Source organism: Melitaea cinxia, chromosome 20 (genome assembly GCF_905220565.1).
Source record: "Melitaea cinxia chromosome 20, ilMelCinx1.1, whole genome shotgun sequence".
In the NCBI taxonomy this organism is placed as follows: Eukaryota; Metazoa; Arthropoda; class Insecta; order Lepidoptera; family Nymphalidae; genus Melitaea; species Melitaea cinxia.
The window spans coordinates 9,355,690-9,376,251 of NC_059413.1; the positions used below are offsets into that span (position 1 = coordinate 9,355,690).

Below are 20,562 nucleotides of genomic sequence, written 5' to 3' on the forward strand. Positions count from 1 at the left end.
CGTAAAAAAACTCATACGTCTGCTTTGTGAAAATAATACGAATGAGGAAAATTTTCCTTTCCCTATTCCCTTGCCTTATATTCATAAAACTGTAATATAACATAATAATATTTCGTTTTAGGAGTCTGTCAACGTCTGCCAGAACGTCTGCGTCTATCCTTCTTTTGGACAGCCCTGGAGCCGACAATCCAATGTGCGCGGGCCAGCAGAGCGGTGCGCCCCTATCAAAACTGTTGTCCAACTACTTACAGGCAAGTTAAATTTGTATTTTATCTACTGACGCCGTTATTTCAAAGGACAATCGATGTATTGATGGAAAGATAGAGGGTGCTGTTTTAACGACACGCTTATCCACATACGCTAAAGATGGCGTTCTAAAATTAATATATTCTTTTTTTAACTAAATGGAGATTGTATGGAACAGTCTATGGTTGAGTGAGAGATGATAATTGATGATAATAAATGAGACAACCAACAAAACATAGTTTATATAGAGCATTTTACTAGCTACAATTTTCTTTATTTATATCACTATATTATTTTAATTTTGTAACTGACCGACGACAACCGATGCCGTTCGTTGTTCTTATTTTTATAACAGAATTTTGTTGTAATTCCTAAGATGATATAAGAACGTTGACACCTCTCAAATAGCTAATAAACATGGCTCCCATATTTATTTATTTTTTATTTGTTGCCTCCACAGATGAAGACATTTAAAGTAACTAATTTGTTATGGTCTTTATTTTCATGTTTACATAGCTGACTATGTAACTAATGTTTTTATTGTATATAGGAGCGTCTTCAAGCAGTTTTTCACGAAGCAATGTTAGTGGCGCCGCGAGAGCGCTACGCTCAAGAGGGAATAACGCTCGATGATGGCTCTGAAGAAGGTAACACTAAGAACAAGTGGATTTATCGTATTTTATAGTAATTTTACATCTAATAAAACAACTTTAAAAGTGTTAACAGGAAATAAACTTTAAAAAGAATATTAATTAATTTACTGAAGCTTGGAAATTATATGATCGTTAGAAAAAAAGATACAAAGATAGCTGTTGTAGTTATTAATTTCTAATTATTGAGCAATAAATCTATACTATGAATATTAGTGTAGTGTGAGGCTCAACGTTAATTGATATTACTTTAATGAGATTATTATGTTATTATTAGATATAATTGCACCTGTTAAGGAGAACACGAAACTGTTATACTAACGACTTAAAATATATGATTGCTCTCGAACAGCAATCGTCACTCTTTTTCGGCCGAGGTATTATAGAATTACTTGCCGTCGGTCGGTTTGTCCACTTTTATATGTATTCGATCCATATTCATATCTGTTACATAATGGGTACATAGTGAGTCTCCCCACCGTGCCTCGGAGAGCACGTAAAGCTGTCGGTCCCGGTTGTTATCATGTACCGTAAAGCAGTTTATCTCTCCAAACCTTGGATCTAATAAGATGTAATGACAGAAACCTCCGCTACTCAAATACAAAAATATTATTATATCTTAACGCGCCGCCGACGACCGAATTCAAAACCAACGACCAAGATAAGATTTCCGTTCGTCGCAGAATAACGGAAAACGGAATCTTCCAAAACTATTTACCAATGAGATGGAAGATTTTTTTAAGACCCTGCGTAGAAAGGGGCGTGACAACAGTGCTAGCAGTGAATGCATTACTTACCTTTTTTTCGCCGACGATGTCATCATTATTGCGGAGACCTTCTAGGAGATAGGTGAAATGCTAACCGACCTAAATGAGAATCCTCCCAATAGCTCTATCTTAGTGTAACTGGGCATAGGCCTCTTTCTCCGTGTAGGAGAAGGATCGGGCCTTAGCTTGGCAGGCTTTAGCTTAGTTTAGCAGATAGAAATGAGAATCAGCTAGAAAATGGAAGTAACGACGTATCCCATATAATCCGCCAGATGAAGTGACAGTGGGTCGGTCGCTTGTGTCGGACTACCGGTAGTCGCTGTAACTGACTTATTCTGTAGTAAAGACCGAGTGCTGGCTATGCCAAGGTAATATGAGATATCCTGCGGCCCGCAGAAACGACTATCTGCGTAAGATAGCCGGCGCAGTCTGGATGAGGATTGTAGACAAAACCGGAATATATGGAACGAACTTTAGGAAAAGCCAAGCCTATGTCCCGCCGTGAACTGTGATAGATGGATGCGAAGCGAAATGATTTAATTACTAATTGTTACTGGTTGTCGATCAATATAACTAACAAATATAACAAAATACTAATACGAATCGAATGAATAAAAGTGAACAAACGCTTCCATTGCCATTTTATATCGAAAGATTACAGTTTAAATAAAATCTTAAGGCATTTATAATTATTTGATACATTTTGGTAAAGTTTCGCATTCTCTTGTTTTTCATTCAAATCAGTTTAGAACTGAAGATAGTTAGTTATCATATTTAAATTATTAATCGAACTGCGGGCCGCATAAAAACAGGCGAGCTGCATGCGGCCCTCAGACCGCATTTGACGACCATAGATGTAGAATATTAAGTATACTATTAAAGTTGTATTGTCTCATAGATTGGCTGTCGGAGACCGTCAACCCGGGACCTATGGTAGATTTGCTTGACAAAGCGCCGCAAAACACGATTGTACGTAGCTCCCAAGCTGATTTACGTGACTGCGATCGTAGAGGACTTTTATGGTAATTGTATATTCTTATACTTTTTTTATGTTTTCGACTTCAGTATTATCCAATTATTCCGTTTCATTACAAGTATCGATTTATATTATACAACTAAAAATATAACAAAAAGGCAGGGTTATACAATAAATAAATTTCTAAAATAAAATTAGCCTACGTTACTCATCCTACCTATACCTACGTTATTACATCAGCTATCTGCCAGTGAAAGTCCCGTCAAAATCGGTCCAGCCGTTACAGAGATTAGCCAGAACAAACAAAAAGACAGACAGATAAAAATTGTAAAAAATGTTATTTTGGTATATGTACCGTGTATACATCCACACGCATTTAGTAAAAAGCGGTTATTAGCAAGTGGTTATAATGTTACAAACAGACACACATTTTATTTATTTATTGATAAATTATTGAAACGTTCATAGGCTACTCGATGAAGAGTCGATGTACCCCGGCTCGTCGGACGACACGTTCCTGGAGCGCGTGCTAGCGCACTACGGCGCGCCGCACCACACGCAGTACCTCATCAAGAAGGCGCCGCACAACCGGCAGTTCGTGCTGCAGCACCTACAGGTATCCACTAGTGACGTCCGCAGGCGTTGACCGGGGCTCGATGTTCCACACGCACTACCTCATCAAGAAGGCGCCGCACAACCGGCAGTTCGTGCTGCAGCACCTACAGGTATCCACTAGTGACGTCCGCAGGCGTTGACCGGGGCTCGATGTTCCACACGCACTACCTCATCAAGAAGGCGCCGCACAACCGGCAGTTCGTGCTGCAGCACCTACAGGTACCCACTAGTGACGTCCGCAGGCGTTGACCGGGGCTCGATGTTCCACACGCACTACCTCATCAAGAAGGCGCCGCACAACCGGCAGTTCGTGCTGCAGCACCTACAGGTACTCACTAGTGACGTCCGCAGGCGTTGACCGGGACTCGATGTTCCACACGCACTACCTCATCAAGAAGGTGCCGCACAACCGGCAGTTCGTGCTGCAGCACCTACAGGTACCCACTAGTGACGTCCGCAGGCGTTGACCGGGGCTCGATGTTCCACACGCACTACCTCATCAAGAAGGCGCCGCACAACCGGCAGTTCGTGCTGCAGCACCTACAGGTACTCACTAGTGACGTCCGCAGGCGTTGACCGGGACTCGATGTTCCACACGCACTACCTCATCAAGAAGGTGCCGCACAACCGGCAGTTCGTGCTGCAGCACCTACAGGTACCCACTAGTGACGTCCGCAGGCGTTGACCGGGGCTCGATGTTCCACACGCACTACCTCATCAAGAAGGCGCCGCACAACCGGCAGTTCGTGCTGCAGCACCTACAGGTACTCACTAGTGACGTCCGCAGGCGTTGACCGGGACTCGATGTTCCACACGCACTACCTCATCAAGAAGGTGCCGCACAACCGGCAGTTCGTGCTGCAGCACCTACAGGTACCCACTAGTGACGTCCGCAGGCGTTGACCGGGGCTCGATGTTCCACACGCACTACCTCATCAAGAAGGCGCCGCACAACCGGCAGTTCGTGCTGCAGCACCTACAGGTACTCACTAGTGACGTCCGCAGGCGTTGACCGGGACTCGATGTTCCACACGCACTACCTCTTCAACTGCCAGTTCATGTAGTGCAGTTCAATGAATTTTTTTTTTATACAAATGACTATATTTTTTAATTTAACCATTTACAACGATACTGTTATTTGATTATAGGTTTTGACGTTTGTATTCTCTTGCAGGGAACTAATCCTGTGTTATATGACGTCACCGGTTGGGTGAAAGCGAGTCGAGAAAATCCTGTTATGAAGAGAGCTCACACACTCCTGCAGGAAAGCCAAAAGTATTATATGTTCCTTTTCTTTAATTTAAAATTAACATCTATGGGCTTTAAAATCCCCATGCCTTTCATCAAACATCATGCATTATAATACCACGGGTGATTTATTACTCGAACTACAAATCGACTACCTAGTAAAGTTAGGACGTGGTGCGCGCTAACGGTTTTTTCCCTTTTTTTTTGTTTATTTCTTCAAGTTTTCACTGTATCAATAAAAATAGATTATTACTAAGAATTATGACCGATATTGTTTTATTACTATAATAAGTGGAATTGATAGACATGATGCACAGACTCACAAAAGCAATTCATGCCTAGTAAAATAGCATTAATACTAAAAACTTTCGACTGGTAATCGATACACGACATTCTAAACGTTGAATGCAAAATGTTTATTTACTATTTCTTACTTGAGATCCAAGAAACCATCTACTACGGTGTCTCAACCTAAAAACCTTAAAAAATATTTGCGTAGAATCAAAGAAAAATGAATAACCACTCCGGGGCAACGAAAACATACCATTATTAGTTGTGATAAGCCGTTTAAATATGTACCACATCATGATCTATGATGTTGGGTTACGATTTAAATCAATATACTCACCGCAGATCATGACAGTTTATAGCTAACAGAACGATGTTCAGTACGAAAAATTCGTTTGTATTTATTAGTAATACAAATGCGCGTGTAATATGTACACGCCTAATGTAAACTCGATTAAACCCGTTACACGGACATATGATTAGCACGATATGAGTCGGCGACTGCAAAACCGATGTGTATATATGTATATGAGTGTGCTTTTGCATTTTATCATGTTAATGTTAAATGTAAGCATTGGACACTATACTTACTGCCTTATTTTTTTACTTTAGTACTTCTGTGCGCTGTCATTTCTCAACTTTATTGGGATATGTAAGAGATCTCTTTAGAGTTATTTTATTTAGTACTTAATTGCAAACATATCCGGAATGCAATGGAGACCTTATCACTAAAAGCAATTTCTTACAGCTTTTTCATACAGTAGTTGGAGTATAAAATACTCATAGTAATGAAAATGTAATTCTATAAAAAATTATAAACAAAAATTCGCCTTACCAACTTGCCAATTATAATTTAAAACTAGCTGACCCGGCAAACGTTCTGCCATACGGATAGGAACACTATAGGGTATTCCACTATATTTGAAAAAATACTTCATAATGTTGATTTTCCAATAAAAAGCCACAAAAAAATATATTTCAGCAAAGTAAGCACGCTTTCATGCCATAAAATTAAATTAGATCTTAAACCTTTTTTATTTCCGCGAAAACGCTATCAGCCATTTTGGTGACGTAATATGGTTAATAACAAAAGTCGTGTATGATGTATGTAAGACCGAACTCGTTCAATACGTCAAAAGTTCAATACCTTATACATATACTCTTTGTCGTTCAACGTTAACAGCTACAAATATTTGGTGTTTTGGTATAAAATAATGAATTACAATAGCTATCGTTTATAACTTTGTTATTGTCCGTATGACGTCATACCATGGCGGGTCGTGTTTTAGGTTACGTGATATACAGATTAAAATATACGACTTTTAATTTCAATATAATAAAACAATAATGTGCTTTGATGATTCCAAATCAGAATTTTTAAGTGTATTTTTACATAAATTTTAATTTTTATCAAATTTTATAATTTATTTTTCACTACCGAAAGTACCTTATTATAACACCGTGTATACATACATCCATATGCATTTAGTAAAAAGCGGTTATCTTAATATTATAAACAGTCACTCCAATTTGATTTATTTGTATATATGTATGTTTGTAAGAAGTCTCAGTGTAACTCTTTTCCCGGCGAGCAGCGAGGAGCTGTGCCGCGCGAGCACGTGGGCGCGCGGCGTGGGCGGCGCGGGCGCGTGGGCGGGCGGCGCCGGCTCGTGGGCGGGCGCGGCCGACGCCTCCACGCTGCGCCGCGCCTCCTCCATCCGCCGCACGCTCACCTCGGGTACGTGTCTCCTCTGCGCACTCCTTCGTGCTCCTCGTCTTGAATATCTTTTTTTTTAATGTCACTAGGTCGGCAAACAAGCGTACGGCTCACCTGATGGTAAGCGATTACCGTAACTTATATACACCTGCAACACCAGAAGCATCGCAAGCGCGTTGCCGACCCAATCCCCAATCCCCCCAGTTGCTCTGGTCACCTTACTCACCAACAGGAACACAATACTGCTTGAAAACAGTATTATTTTGCTGTGCTGCGTTTGTGTTGCTGCATATTTTGAGCAGGAGATTCCTGCTGTGCCCTACTTCGGTTAAATCTGCTACTTTTAAGCAAATATCGTACATCATTTTACTTATTTCGTACATAAATCTGTAACTGTAAACATTATAGGCTGCCCACTATTGATAAAACGAAGATTTCCGAAAAGCGAAAAAAAAGTGGCTATTTATTTCAATTCATGAAATCGACTCGTATACGCTGAGACGCGTTCTAACGGCCTATATACTGCCGTGCTTAGCTAAGAGCCAGTAACAAGTCGTCCATTAATCACATCACCTTCGAATGGGGGGAGAGGTTTCGGAAAAAATCACGAAATATCACAGGGGGGGGGAGCTTTAAAGAGATATCACGTGTCTTCTAAACCAAAAAAAAAAACAACCAACAAACACCCTGTAACCTTGATGTCTTTCTGGAAATTTGTATTGCGATGTCTAATTTTTCTAAATATAATCCAATTGTATTTCCATTTATAATAATATTCTGAAAATTTTTCAACATACTTTGTACAAAAGATATACATGATTTTAATCCTCTGTCCCGAAAACAATATCAGATCTCTCACCTCGGTGAACGTTGGTCGCGCAAACTTTCTATGGCTATAGAAGATACTCGTACATTGTGTCTCTCTGTTATTATGCCTTCCAAATGTAATAAAAAATTGTTGTACCGCTAGATAATTGTGGGCTATAAATATTTACTGTTTCGGAATTCGAATTTTATGTTCTAATAAATCGTGCATCTAAATTTATTACCTGGCGGAATTATAAGTTGTTTTTGATTGATTTTTGATTTATCATGCTAATAAAACTAAATTAGTACTTTATTACATTTTGAGAACTCAGACGATGTGAATGTTGTCTTGACGCCGTCGACTTTTTCACCGTTATCAAAGACTTTCACTACTCTAAATAAAGTTTTTATAAAATATATCAGATATATGTTTGTGTACATTTGCCAGAAACAAAGTAACGAATACATTTGATATAAAGGCTAAATAATGCCATTTATTGATGATATCTCAGCTTTATATTGTGTCTCTCACCGGACCCCGACACAGGTGTAAATCCTACTGGGCGGCATTGAGGTGTGAAACGTTGTTATTATTACAAAAATATGATGATAACAATATAGTATCGTAACTTAGCAATATCTTATAATGAAAATATATACTAAAGTGTCTGTCCTAATTTCGATTATAGCGGATATCACTCCATTTAATCGAGCCTCGTTTATACGTCGTTCCCTCAATACTGGTAAGAGGAAAATGATACAAAAAAGTTTTTGCTAGGAAATTAACTTCATTGCCATTGTTTTGTACGCTGTTCGTTACATATTTTTTATGATGACCATTATAGTAAAGCTCATTAAAATACTTTAATATGTGTAAGTTGTTACTGAGTTTTAGACGTATGTATACCCACTGCTTGATTTAGCTGCCTTATCATATCTTGCTAAAATTTATTTTAATCATTATTAAAAAAAGTAATGGTTAATTATATATTGAGTTATATCGTATATTCGTTATTTGATTGCTAAAAAACGAAATATATGAGTAGAAAAATAGGAAAACGTTTGTGGTATCGTTTTCTGTTTTTATAATAATAGTTACTTATTTGATTTCTCTTTTTTTTCTTTAATGTAGAACTGGCATCATTAGATTTTCATTTTCATTTATCGATAGATTTGCGGCTTAAAACAGTTTATATCAAAACAATATAAAATATTTAAATTTATATGTTTTTGTGAACGCAAAGATGAACTGAGGTAGGCACGGCAGGAAATATCCTGCTCAAAATCTGAAGCAGCCCGACTGGGGAACTTCGATTTTACAGATCATATCATCTATAAGCTACGGTAATCGGTTACCATCAGATGAACCGGACGCTTGTTTGCCGACCTAGTTCTAAAAAAAAAAGTAAATATTTACTACGGATAAATATCAAAATAAATATATCGCGGAAATGTATCTAAATTATGAGGACAACTTAGCTAGATGATTCATAGCTAACTTGTCCTTGCAGCTTAGGATGACAATTTCGATTTGGCCCATAAAAATAAAAATATATGATGACGAAGTTTTACATTTTCCTGTAAATAATAGTCCTTTCGCTGATTTAATAAAAAAATGATATTGATTATATAAAATACTAGCTGCTGCCCGCGACGTCGTCTGTGTGAACGCTATACAGCACCAAAAATACCTACGATTATACCTTTTAAAATCACATTCATTTACCCGTTTCTTCTTTACCTTTCATATCTACAGAAAACTCTCATAGATGGCGTTGCTTTTAAATTGTCTTGTCTACTTATATTCATTTAATTATGTTTATCGGCTTAGTTACTTATATTTCGTGATTTTTATAGTATGAAGCTAGTTTATAGCATGGTTATTAACATAATAACAACATTCAAATAGGCTTTGTTAGATTACACGTTGTTACAGAATGCGTTGAAGAAATAAAGTTTCACTGCTCGTTCCCCGTAGATGGTAGCGTGATAATTTGTTGCCTATATGTTGACCCGACTTCTTAATAATATTAGTGCCAAATTTGAAGTAAATCCATGCAGTACTGTTTGAGTTTATCCCGGATATACATACAAAATCCCGGATATACATACAAAATCCCGGATATAAGACAAAAATTCTAAAAACTATATTTTTGGCTTCGGTATCGATTGTAGATCACACCCCAAGTATTCTTTCAAAAAAATATTCAATGTACTGTTTTGACTTTCTACCATTTTATTATATGTATAGATTATATAAATAAAGTGGTTATCCTTTACAAATAATCAATGTAGATGGCGTTGCAATCGGGTACCTACTAAAATTTAAGACAATATCTGGCAAATCCACTGCCAAATGCTTTCTTACCAGCTGTGTGGTAATTTGTGCGAAGATATTAAATGTTTTTCAATTACTTATTTTTCAATTTGAACCAGTAGTTCCTGAAATTAACGCGTTCAAACAAACAAACTTTTCAGCTTTATAATATTACTATAGGATTAGGACTTACAAAACCAAGATGTTAGACACGGCGGGTATGAAACATCGCACGACGGTACTGCAGTCGATCAGATAACATCTAGCAAATCCACTAGCACACAAATACTTCACTCACTCACTTTAGCCTAATACAGTCTACTGCTGGACATAGGCCTCCACAAGTTCACACCAAAAATGGCTTATGTGCCTTGCCCATAGTCACCACGCTGGGCAGGCGGGTTGGTGACCGAAATACTTGCACAAATACTTATTAGGAATTAAAAAAATACTTTTCGTACCACTTGCTTAAAAAAAGTGACATTTTATGCCACAAAAAGCGAACATAACAATAGTCATTTTAATCTGTTAAATACAGGGAAAGAAAATTGTACTGAATTTCATTCATCCTCTGGGGGGAGAACGTGATTTAAATTTAGAATACTTACCGAAATTTATACTGAACGACATCTGTGTTTACATCATTGAGTTTGTATATAAAACATTATACATCTTTTTAAAAAAGGAATACGCATTTATTAAGCAGTTATGATTATTAAATAAAATTACGAAAACCGACGAGGCCGTATGAGCTTGATGCCTTTGCTTTTCCGACAAAAAAATATTAGTCTAGGAATTTGCCGCGTAGTTGTTTTCTTCAAATACATAAACGTTAAGTTTATTTTAATTTTTTTTTATAAATTAGTTAATGTTCTAAAAATATGTTACGATGTTAAATCAAAGCGACAGTGACAGTGAATTTTCGGATTTCATCAGTGCAATTGTCAATCTTTGCATTATACTATCTACAATGAAACCCAAGTTCCTCAGACGCAAGAACATAGAAATACTCAAATCAACTCATCAACAATAAATGTACCAAACAAAAATTTAACTCTCTCTATCAATAATTGGACCAATGTTTCGAATGTTAACTTTTACTTTTAATTATCATTATTTTTAATAAATGCTTATCTCATATTATTATTGTGTTAATTTTTTCGCAAATGTACGAAAAGTAGAGTATTTTGCCTCGGTGATAAAGCTGTCTTAGTCTTGGGGAGTCCTCGCTACACTCAGCCGGCCTAGCATGCATACAACGAGATATCTCTTGACGAGAGAGAAAGATAATGTCTACATCGAGTATTTTCTCGATTACCCTAACATGCGCACTACGAGAGACAAAATTCTCTTCCGAAGACTTCGCCTTGTCGAGTAGAGAAACATTATCAACCATAATCACAATTGAATATCATTCTTATTTCTTATGTCGTAAAGTTGAATTTACAAGGTTATTGACCAATTTCAAACGAGTGACACATGTTTTATTTAAAAATGTTCTCGGCCTTTTGGCTAAGATAAAAAGTGTATATCTAATTTAAAAAACTCTAATATGGAAAATAAAACGGCGTAAGTATATGAATTTAATTATATATGTAAAACAATATGCTCGTGTTGTGCTTTATATCTTGTCGCACATTAGATAATTGTAATTCTATCACGCATTGTTTGTTTGTTTTTTTTTTTTTTTTTTTTAATTTTTAAAATTTTTTGAATTTTTGAATTTTTTTTTTTTTTTTTTGATTATTGATTTTACTTTTATTCTATTTAATTTTATTTTTAGTTATTGATTTTTTTAATATAATTTTGTTTTGTTTTTTATTCTGAATGTTGTCTTGTCTTGTTGTACTAACCCAATATGGACTTATACTTTGGTCTAAAATAAAGTATTATTATTATTATTTAGAATAAGAAGCAACAGGGTGCAAATACGTTTTTTGTGTCATTATATGGCACACTTCACTCGACTTTTCGCATTTCCCGCTCTTCGTATACCGAAATTATATAATTATAATAGGGAAACGCCATGGTATACAAAAAATAGGCACCCGGTTTTATTTATTTTTTATTTATCGTCTTTCTCGTCGATAATATTGAAGACGAGAAGTTTCTCTTCCTAAAACGACAAAATTCGACAAAATTACGATGTCATGTTAGCTTCCGTAGAGATAAATATCACAGATCACTAAAATTTAATGATTATCTCTTCTTGACGTAACGAGAAGAGTATCGCGTGCACGCATGTTAGCTACTGTAGACATAGAGAGATAATACGAGAAAAGGGGTCGACAAAATTTTGTCGTGGCGTGCATGCTAGGCCTGCTTGACTCGTCTTAAATCCCTCGCTTCGCTCGTCTTAAATCCCTCGCTTCGCTCGTGATTTAAATTTTTAACACCCTCGCTACGCTCTGGAGTAAACCTCGAGTCCTTCGTTACGCTCGCGATTTAAATCGTCACCCGCGACAGAAGACTGCTTTATCCCCTTGGTTAATAATCTACTGTGACGTGTTAGGCACGGCGGGCATGAAGCGGCGCTCGACGGCGCTGCAGGCGAAGTTCGTGGCGGACGGCGTCGTGGACACGCTGCGGCGCTGCGGCGCGGGCGGCGTGCACTTCGTGTGCTGCGTGCTCGCGCGCCAGCCCGGCGAGCCCGCCGACGACGTCAACGTGCCGCTGCTGCGCTCTCAGGTTCGTCTTATTTACTTATACTCATTCGATTAGCCCGTTGGGTTGTGGCTTCGATGATCGCCCGAGTCTGGGTGTATATACGTATTATTTCAATGTATATTTATTTCAAAAAAAAAATATTTAGCTATATAAGCCGGCTGTTTCTTATAACACAAGCATTAAGTTGCTTATCTTAGGAACAGACGAGTATGTGTTAATGTTATAAGATATAATATTAAGATGTATATTTGACGTTTCCGAAGAAGTCTATGAAAATTCCAACGCTGGACAGTCTGCTCTTCGAGTAGGAAAGATTGGATCTTAATCCTTCACGTTGCTTGAATCTCCTAACTTTTTCTAACTCTGTAATTTTCGTTCAGATAGATAAAATTATTCAATGATTGTCGAATTCATTTGTTTAAATTCTAGAATATTCAAGAACTTTTTTTATAAATTTGGATAATAATAGATAATGATTGCAGATGTAAGCCCGTTACTTCTTATAAATATGTATATTATCTAGGCTATTAAGCTATTAGCATCAAAAAATAACATCAACATCATAACTTCAGCCTATCGCAGTCCACTGCACAAAGGGCTCCACAAGTTCGCGCCAAAAATGGCGTGAACTCATGTGTGTTGCCCATAGTCACCACGCTGGGCAGGGGGGTTGGTGACCGCAGGGCTGGCTTTGTCACCAAAGACGCTGCTGCCCGTCTTCGGCTTATGTATTTCAAAGCCAAAAGTTGGATGGCTATCCCGCCATCGGTCAGCTTTTTAAGTTCCAAGGTGTTAGTGGCACTGTGTTATCCCTTAGTCGCCTCTTGCGACACCCACGGGAAGGGAGGGGCTGCTACATACTTTACTGCCGTAACCACAAAGCAACAAATAAATAGAGATTATTTTAACAGAGATAGATCTGTGTAAACATCTTAGAGGCTTATGCTAGTTTGTGGTCGGCGTCTTTCCAAATGTCTTTTCCTTATTACTATTTCTCAAAATTTATCATATCTCAAAAATACATCTATCGCCTAAGTTGTTTTTGTATAGTTTAGTATATATTTGTAGGTTAACCTTTCTTTTTTCTTACCTAAATTACAATTTCCAGTTCCGCGGATTCCAATTACTCGACGCGGCCAGATTGTATAAACAAGGATTCCCTGAACATATGCCGCTCTCTGAGTTTGCTAGAAGGTAAGGGTAAATTATACTCATTTTATTTTTTTGATATTGAATGAATGAATGAATTGAAGAAAAATTTATGTTTTGAAATGTAATTAAAATATAAATTTTGTCAATAACTAAAGGTCAACTTTGTGTGTTGCTTAAACTGCCAATATATTAGAATAACAATTAATTTTTATATAATATTTTTAATAATGTTTTGATATACAAAGATTTTTAAATTGGGCCCTCGAGTCATAATTTGATGTTTATTCTAATTGTTAACGTCCAAGTCTCGATTTCTATATTCTCAAAACAATCAGTTTTGCTCAAGAACCGTTAAATTTCGTATACATACGTCATTTAACGGTTACATAAATTCGTGTGTCATGTTCTTTTATGTTTCAAAATTAGTCCTTCGAGCCTAATCACGATATTTTCAACCAGGTATCGCCTGTTGGCGACGTCAGATAGTGAAGATGCGGATAAGCAACAATCAGCTGCCATGTCGGATCGACAGGTCGTCGACGACATGCTGCTAGCTCTGGATCTGGACGTCACTAGCTACCGGCTCGGTTTGTCTCAGGTTAGTAAAATTTATTATTTGGTTTACAGGATTTGGCTTCGTTCTTCATTACCTGGACTTCATATCCGTTTTGAAAAGAGACAATTTTGTTTTTGATAGCTTTTTGTCTGCAGTAAAAAAAATTAAAGTGACCAAATAATCAATCCGATAATACTGTAAAGGAAATGTAAATGTTGTGAAATATTGAAGGAATTGAATAAAATACACAATCATATGTTTTGAAATTATTATAATGAAAGAAATATATTGAGACAAAATTTTTAAAATGTCAGTCAATAAAATTTAACTACATTTTACCTGAGTACAGAAATATATATGTTAAATTAAATTTCAAATACTAGAATTTTAGAAACTACAGAAAAATCATCTGTAAAAATGGTATGTGCAATTTATCGGTATAAACATTCATTAACCTAATATAACTAATTATTGTATTAACATACAAACTATACTTTCTCTATTAAAAATGTACATCTAAAATTCAACAAAAAAGTTTAAAACACAAAGTCTTCAGTGAGTTTAATTTGAAAGGCGTATATCATTATAACTTCATTTTGATAGCTAAATAATAGTCGGTGGCATACGTAATGGAAAATTTTGAAGCCACACAAAAATACTTAATAAATATGTGACTCATTACTTTGTTAAAATTGTTAGCGAGATCCGTTCACTTACATTTAATAATCGAGTCATTGCGATAACTGCACAATTATTGTTTTCGATCATTATACAATTACAAGATGACGCCAAATTGATTTTGACGCTAGTTTAATAATAATGCATAAAATACATTAATCAATAATTATACAATAATCACTAACTGATATCTGATATTTATTATTTTTAATCATCTGGTTTCTTAATATGCAGAACATAAATTAATCATATTATTTTATAATCTGCAAAAAATAAAATGTTAACAATGTATAATAATTAATTAAAATATTTTTTTTTTAATTTTTAGATAAATTATTTATTTTTTATTTTATTATGATTTGGCGTTGAAAAATACATACAACCCTAAATTTTCACCCTTCTACCACCAACACTTATTTTTAAATAGCGTTTAGCGGCATGACAACTTTTGCCGAGTCAGCTAGTTATCCTATAAAATATTTTAATGTATCTTCGAAATTTTTTGTTTTTATTATTTTATTTATAGTTAAATTTACAAAAATGTAATTAATTACGTAGTATGTTAACCGCGCGATGATATCCGCGATGACTGACAGTTAAAAAAAATCGCCGAATCTCGACGACTATCAATCATTTGAGAAATTCTGTCAGTCTTCCTGTCATTATATAATATTGAATGAAAGAAAGACATTTAAATGTCAATAACCTTCAATTTGTCAAAAAAAAAAAACGAATTTTATTCTTATACTGTTAAATAAATAAGCCATAATATTAATTTAATTATGACATAGTGTTCAAAATTCAGATATTAAATAGTAATTACTATAATGAAATGATTGAATATGTACACAAGAAGAACTTAGAATGCTATAATGTATAAGAAAATGTGGTCATTCCACAGGACTAATATTTAAACTAAAAGTCTGTAAACGCAGCATAAAAAAACAAATAAAGGTTTGTATGTAGATCAAAAAACTGATACATTTTTTTTTAAATATGGTTCTTAAAATTCGCACGGACGACCCACTTACATTTAAAACAGCTTAAATTATTGTTTTTATTATTTCCGAGATAAACTGTATAAAATTTCACAGAAGATTTACGACGTCATTAAGCTCGGGATAATATAATAAAATGTTTGTATAATTACAGTTACGAACTCACCGAACGAAGTCATTCATAATTCACTTTACGTATGTAGTGGGAACTTCATTTTCTTTTGTCTCTTTATTATTATTAAAAAAGACATTCAAAGATCTTAACAATTTTTTTAATAGTATACTACGAGCGAACGATTAGGCGAACTTCGTACAGCGTCAGAATTAAATAATGCGGCAAAGTTTAATTACTAAAAAAATACACAAAAATATTCTTCACGAAAAAAAACATAATATATTTGCCAATTTAAAGTTTCTGAACGCAGGCTGCCTTGACATTTGATAGGTAGTAACAGATTGTATGGGAATATAATATTGATGCTCTTACTACTTTTCTTGAAATGTATTCATATTTTCTCGCTTTTTAAACCTTCATTAGACTACTACAAATATTTTAAAACACAATTAGCCAAATCGTTCGAACCGTTATTGAGTTTTAATACGACTAACAAACGCCATTGCATTTTTAGAAATGTAGCTAAATTTTAGTTCTGTTAATTATAAGTAAATAAAATATTATGTGTAAATGTTATCACTTAAGCTAAGTTTTTTTTTTGCTTTGAAAAAAAAAACTAAATTTAATTTTGAACATTAAAATACTAAAATGCTAACTTCAAGCAGGTACTCTTTCGTACAATCACTTTGCAAAATTTCAAATCTTATGATAGTGCCTAGTCATGCCTACTTATGTAATTGTGATTTTTTTCAAGTAAAGTAAATAACATAAGTCATCGTTTGGAAGAAATGTAAAATTTTCGGATAACTGTGATTTAAATAAATTTTGAACAACCTTTTTGAAGTATACCTACTTAATGTTATGCGTGGTAAAAATAGCTTGCACATTTTTTAATATTTTTACTATTACGTTATATAGGTAACTACTAGAAAATTAAAGCGGTGTTATCTTCATAGATTTTTTTGATCTTTGAGCTAATATTTTTATGCTTTATTCTACTAATAAACTTCAAAATAAAATATTTTTATTTCTACAACCTATATTTTAGATTATGTAGATTTTGAATGGTAAACTTTTTTAGTGTATTTAAGAGTTTAATAATTACAAACAGATTAAGAAATCTATTCTCTTTCTAAAAAGTTGTAATTGAATAAAACTGTGTTTACAATGTTGTCGACGGCCAGAACCCTCGTTATCTTTCTAAAAAATTAGCCTCATTTACTGCTCTTGTACCAGTGAAAGTCCCAAAATTGGTCCAATCTTTTTTGTTCCAGCAGACAAACACGATATTTTGTAAACAAGCTATTATTTTAAAAATAAAATAACTATTTATTACACATAAAAATCGAATTACATCATAAAGCTAAGATGGAATATTTTATAACGTAAATAGCGAATGTTTTTATTTTTATTTTGACTCGTATTTAATGAACGTCATCATTGTGAAGCTGAAGATTCATTTTATTCACTGGAAACAATATAAGGCTTGCAGGCTACTTGTCTCTTAATTATTACAATAATTTTACAATAAATTAAAGAAGCGACAAAAGTTTGTTGACCTGTCCTGCGTGATATCTGTAATAATTACGTCGATGAAAGAACTCTACTCACATACGTAATTGAGACACTTATTTGTTTCAAATTACGCTCATTATATTGTTATGATCATAAAGGAAGAAGAAAATATAAGTTTAATTTTGAATAACTTTCACAACTCTAAGTATAACACTGTTGTACGTTATATTGAAATCAAATTGAAAAAAGGGAAAATTATTATTCATGCCTTATAATTTATTCTGTCTTACCGTTTCCGGCTTTGGCCGCGTAGATTACACAATTTTGGCTGTTACGTTTTTTGTAAAAAAAAAAGCCAATGACTTATTGAAAACGACAACGTATCATTCTCCTGTTAAAAGGATTCGTAGAATCAGTCATTTTTGAGTTCATCCTTGACAAAAAAAAAATCTTATTCTAATCTTAGTAAGTATACCTAGTTACAAGTTCCCTTAATCCTCTCAAAAACAAAACCACAAGAGACTTATTTATTACACAAAAGATGAAATGAATGTTGAAAAAAATAAAATATGAGATACAGTTAGTGACAGTAGTGATGAGAAAACCTTTCCATATTCACTAAAAGATACTTATAGAAAGAGAGAGATAGTGCATTCGAAGCTGTTACAAAAGCGAATGGAGATAAATGTTAACCTTTAGCTACCGACTTGATTTTTTTGAACACTAGTGCTGACGTCGGGTCTCAGAGACACAACATTGAGTTTTATAAAAAATTGTGTAATATACATACATCCAACTACAGGTTGTTGTGCGGCTGTTAATGTGGGGTCTACAAATGAATTTTTTTTTTATATAATCAACTTTATTTAACTTTTAAATTATATGACTTTTATACACTTACTTGGTCAATTTTTAACTAAAAAAAAAAACACTTTGCAAATTAAAAATATTTCAAAACTGGACACACAGGCCTCCACGAGTTCGCTCCAAAAATGGCGTGAACTCTTGTGTCAAAACTATCACATCTGAGGAACTATGAAATATTTACGTTATCTTAAACTTAAAGGTTATATTTATTCGAAAAAATAAGAAATGTTAGGCATACATTAAATCCAACAGACATGTTTTTTCTGCAAAAGTAGTACTTATATATAGATTTTGTATTTAGTTTAGATGAACAACATGTACATATTTTTATTGTTTTTTCTTCGTTGGCTTGATTTTGAACTGTATTTGGCATATCAGGACCGAGTATTCTGCCTATACTCATACGAAGTTCACAAATCAAACGTCAGTTGAACAACCTTCTCTTCATATGCTCTAATACTAGTTGTCGAGCTAATTGATTTATGAAAATTCCACGATCAGTGTTGTGGCTTAGGTATACATAATGTAAAATATGTGCATTGACTGAACTTATATCTAAATTATAAAAAAGTGTCAAAGGCTAAATAATTACGTCCACAACATTTACTAGACGCTGTTGTCTTTTGAATAAAACGTTGATTATCAATAGGCAAGCCACGTTTACCCACTGACGTAATAGGTACATCCATTCTTTAGATTATCCGTTTGATTCCTGAAAACAAATATTTTATTTTATTCGTTACTCAAACAAAAAACTAACGTTAGTAGCGACGTCGGGTCTGATAGGCTTCGTCATTATTTCAAACCGACATCACTTACTGAAATTGTATCAGCCAGAACTATGTACTTACACACTCAACGACGTCGGCGCAACTATACTCGCCGCTACTAACGAGCACGGGTCTCATTTGCATGGGAAAGGAGTAAATCTAGCAACTTGACAACCCTCCGCGGCCGCACATGCCCCACGCCAGTACTTAAATGTTAAGTTTAATATTTACTCGTTTTTAACCAGATTACCATAGTTATTGAATGTTTATATGATTTATATGTAAAATGTCTGATTTTAAAGAGGTCAATCCAGCTATCAAAAGCAAATTCGCATTATAATGACGACGAAATTTGTTTCAAATTTAAAGTCTGTCATGATACTATGATTTTAATTTATGATTTGTCTGACGTCCCATGCAGTTACGCTCTCGTTGACATTTGGACATTGATCGGTTACTATGAGTTTAAGCGTGATATTATTACCTAGCTTATGTTTCCTGTAATTTTCTTATATTTGAAAGGAGTTTTAAGAGTTTAAAAGACCATCAAACGATTTCTTCCTTTTATAATTTAAGAGTACATATTTATACTTAGATGTAAGGCTTATCTTTCAAAAATGTAACAATTAGAGACGAAAGGTTCTATGAAAATTTAAATTTCAATTACAAAAGCTATGATTAAAAACGATAAGATCATTGTTTTCTTTACTATGATTTATGTTTCGAACGCATGGGTAGTGAAAGTGATAATGATGTAACTTGGTCTATGACATTCCGCCAGTAGTTTGTATTTTGTGATTAAGAATGTTTTTACTTAAAGGTTCGTTAAACAAATATTAAGTATTTTGATTTGTGTGTATAAGGGAATGTACCGTGCCTGTTGTTGGTCGTTTTGAGTTCCCGATATTCAGGGTTTAAGTTTGCACCCATGGCAAATGGCCCTTGGAATAGTGCATGGTGTTGAAATATATGGCCCACGACAATTATACAAAGTTGTGTTTGTGGGTCTGAAGGTGCACTTATTCCTCAAGATATTTTGGATTGGTTCATTACTAAATTAATATTTGCTTATTTAAGATAAAATCCGATAGTATAAAATTTACCAATAAAGCTGTCAAAATCTTATGAGTTTAAATAATGCTTTGCTACTCGTAAATCCTGTATTATTACATAACAGTTACAATAAAAATATAACAAAAATCTATACAAATTCCATACAACGTTCTCTTTAGATTCGTTTTTTTTTTGTATTCGTTTTTATCTCACTTCATTCATTCCTTTTACTTCAAGTTAAAGCGTTAAATTACGTTGACAGAACGGTTTATAATCTATTACCAAACAGTGACGCGGCGAACCGAGTAACAGTCTGCTCGGTACGCTCCACGCGGTAGTCTTACGTAATTATACGTAACACTATTACGTCACCTAAATATCTCATTTCCGATCGAGTTGTCTCTTTCATTGTTTTGTTATAATTTATTTTTAAATGTTTCGCACGAGAGACCATTGTCTTGTGACCACAAGATTTTATATGACAACTTTTGTATTTCTAACATTTGTATTTCTAATATTTGTTTCAACATGTGTATTTCTAAGCTACAAACGCTACAAAG

General features: G+C 34.7%; 1 protein-coding gene across 1 annotated transcript in view; it reads left to right on the top strand.

Moving 5' to 3' along the window:
• The window catches only part of LOC123663472 (unconventional myosin-XVIIIa-like), a 107,460-nt gene extending 93,147 nt beyond the window's left edge, over positions 1-14,313 (top strand). Inside the window, exons 13-21 of the mRNA XM_045598151.1 lie at positions 122-251; positions 797-893; positions 2,562-2,685; positions 3,108-3,255; positions 4,429-4,529; positions 6,386-6,528; positions 12,144-12,319; positions 13,407-13,492; positions 13,910-14,313. Of these exons, the coding sequence (XP_045454107.1) occupies positions 122-251; positions 797-893; positions 2,562-2,685; positions 3,108-3,255; positions 4,429-4,529; positions 6,386-6,528; positions 12,144-12,319; positions 13,407-13,492; positions 13,910-14,144 (1,240 nt within the window). The 3' untranslated portion in view covers positions 14,145-14,313. The remainder of the gene's footprint in view (positions 1-121; positions 252-796; positions 894-2,561; positions 2,686-3,107; positions 3,256-4,428; positions 4,530-6,385; positions 6,529-12,143; positions 12,320-13,406; positions 13,493-13,909) is intronic.
• The last annotated feature ends 6,249 nt before the right edge of the window (positions 14,314-20,562 follow it).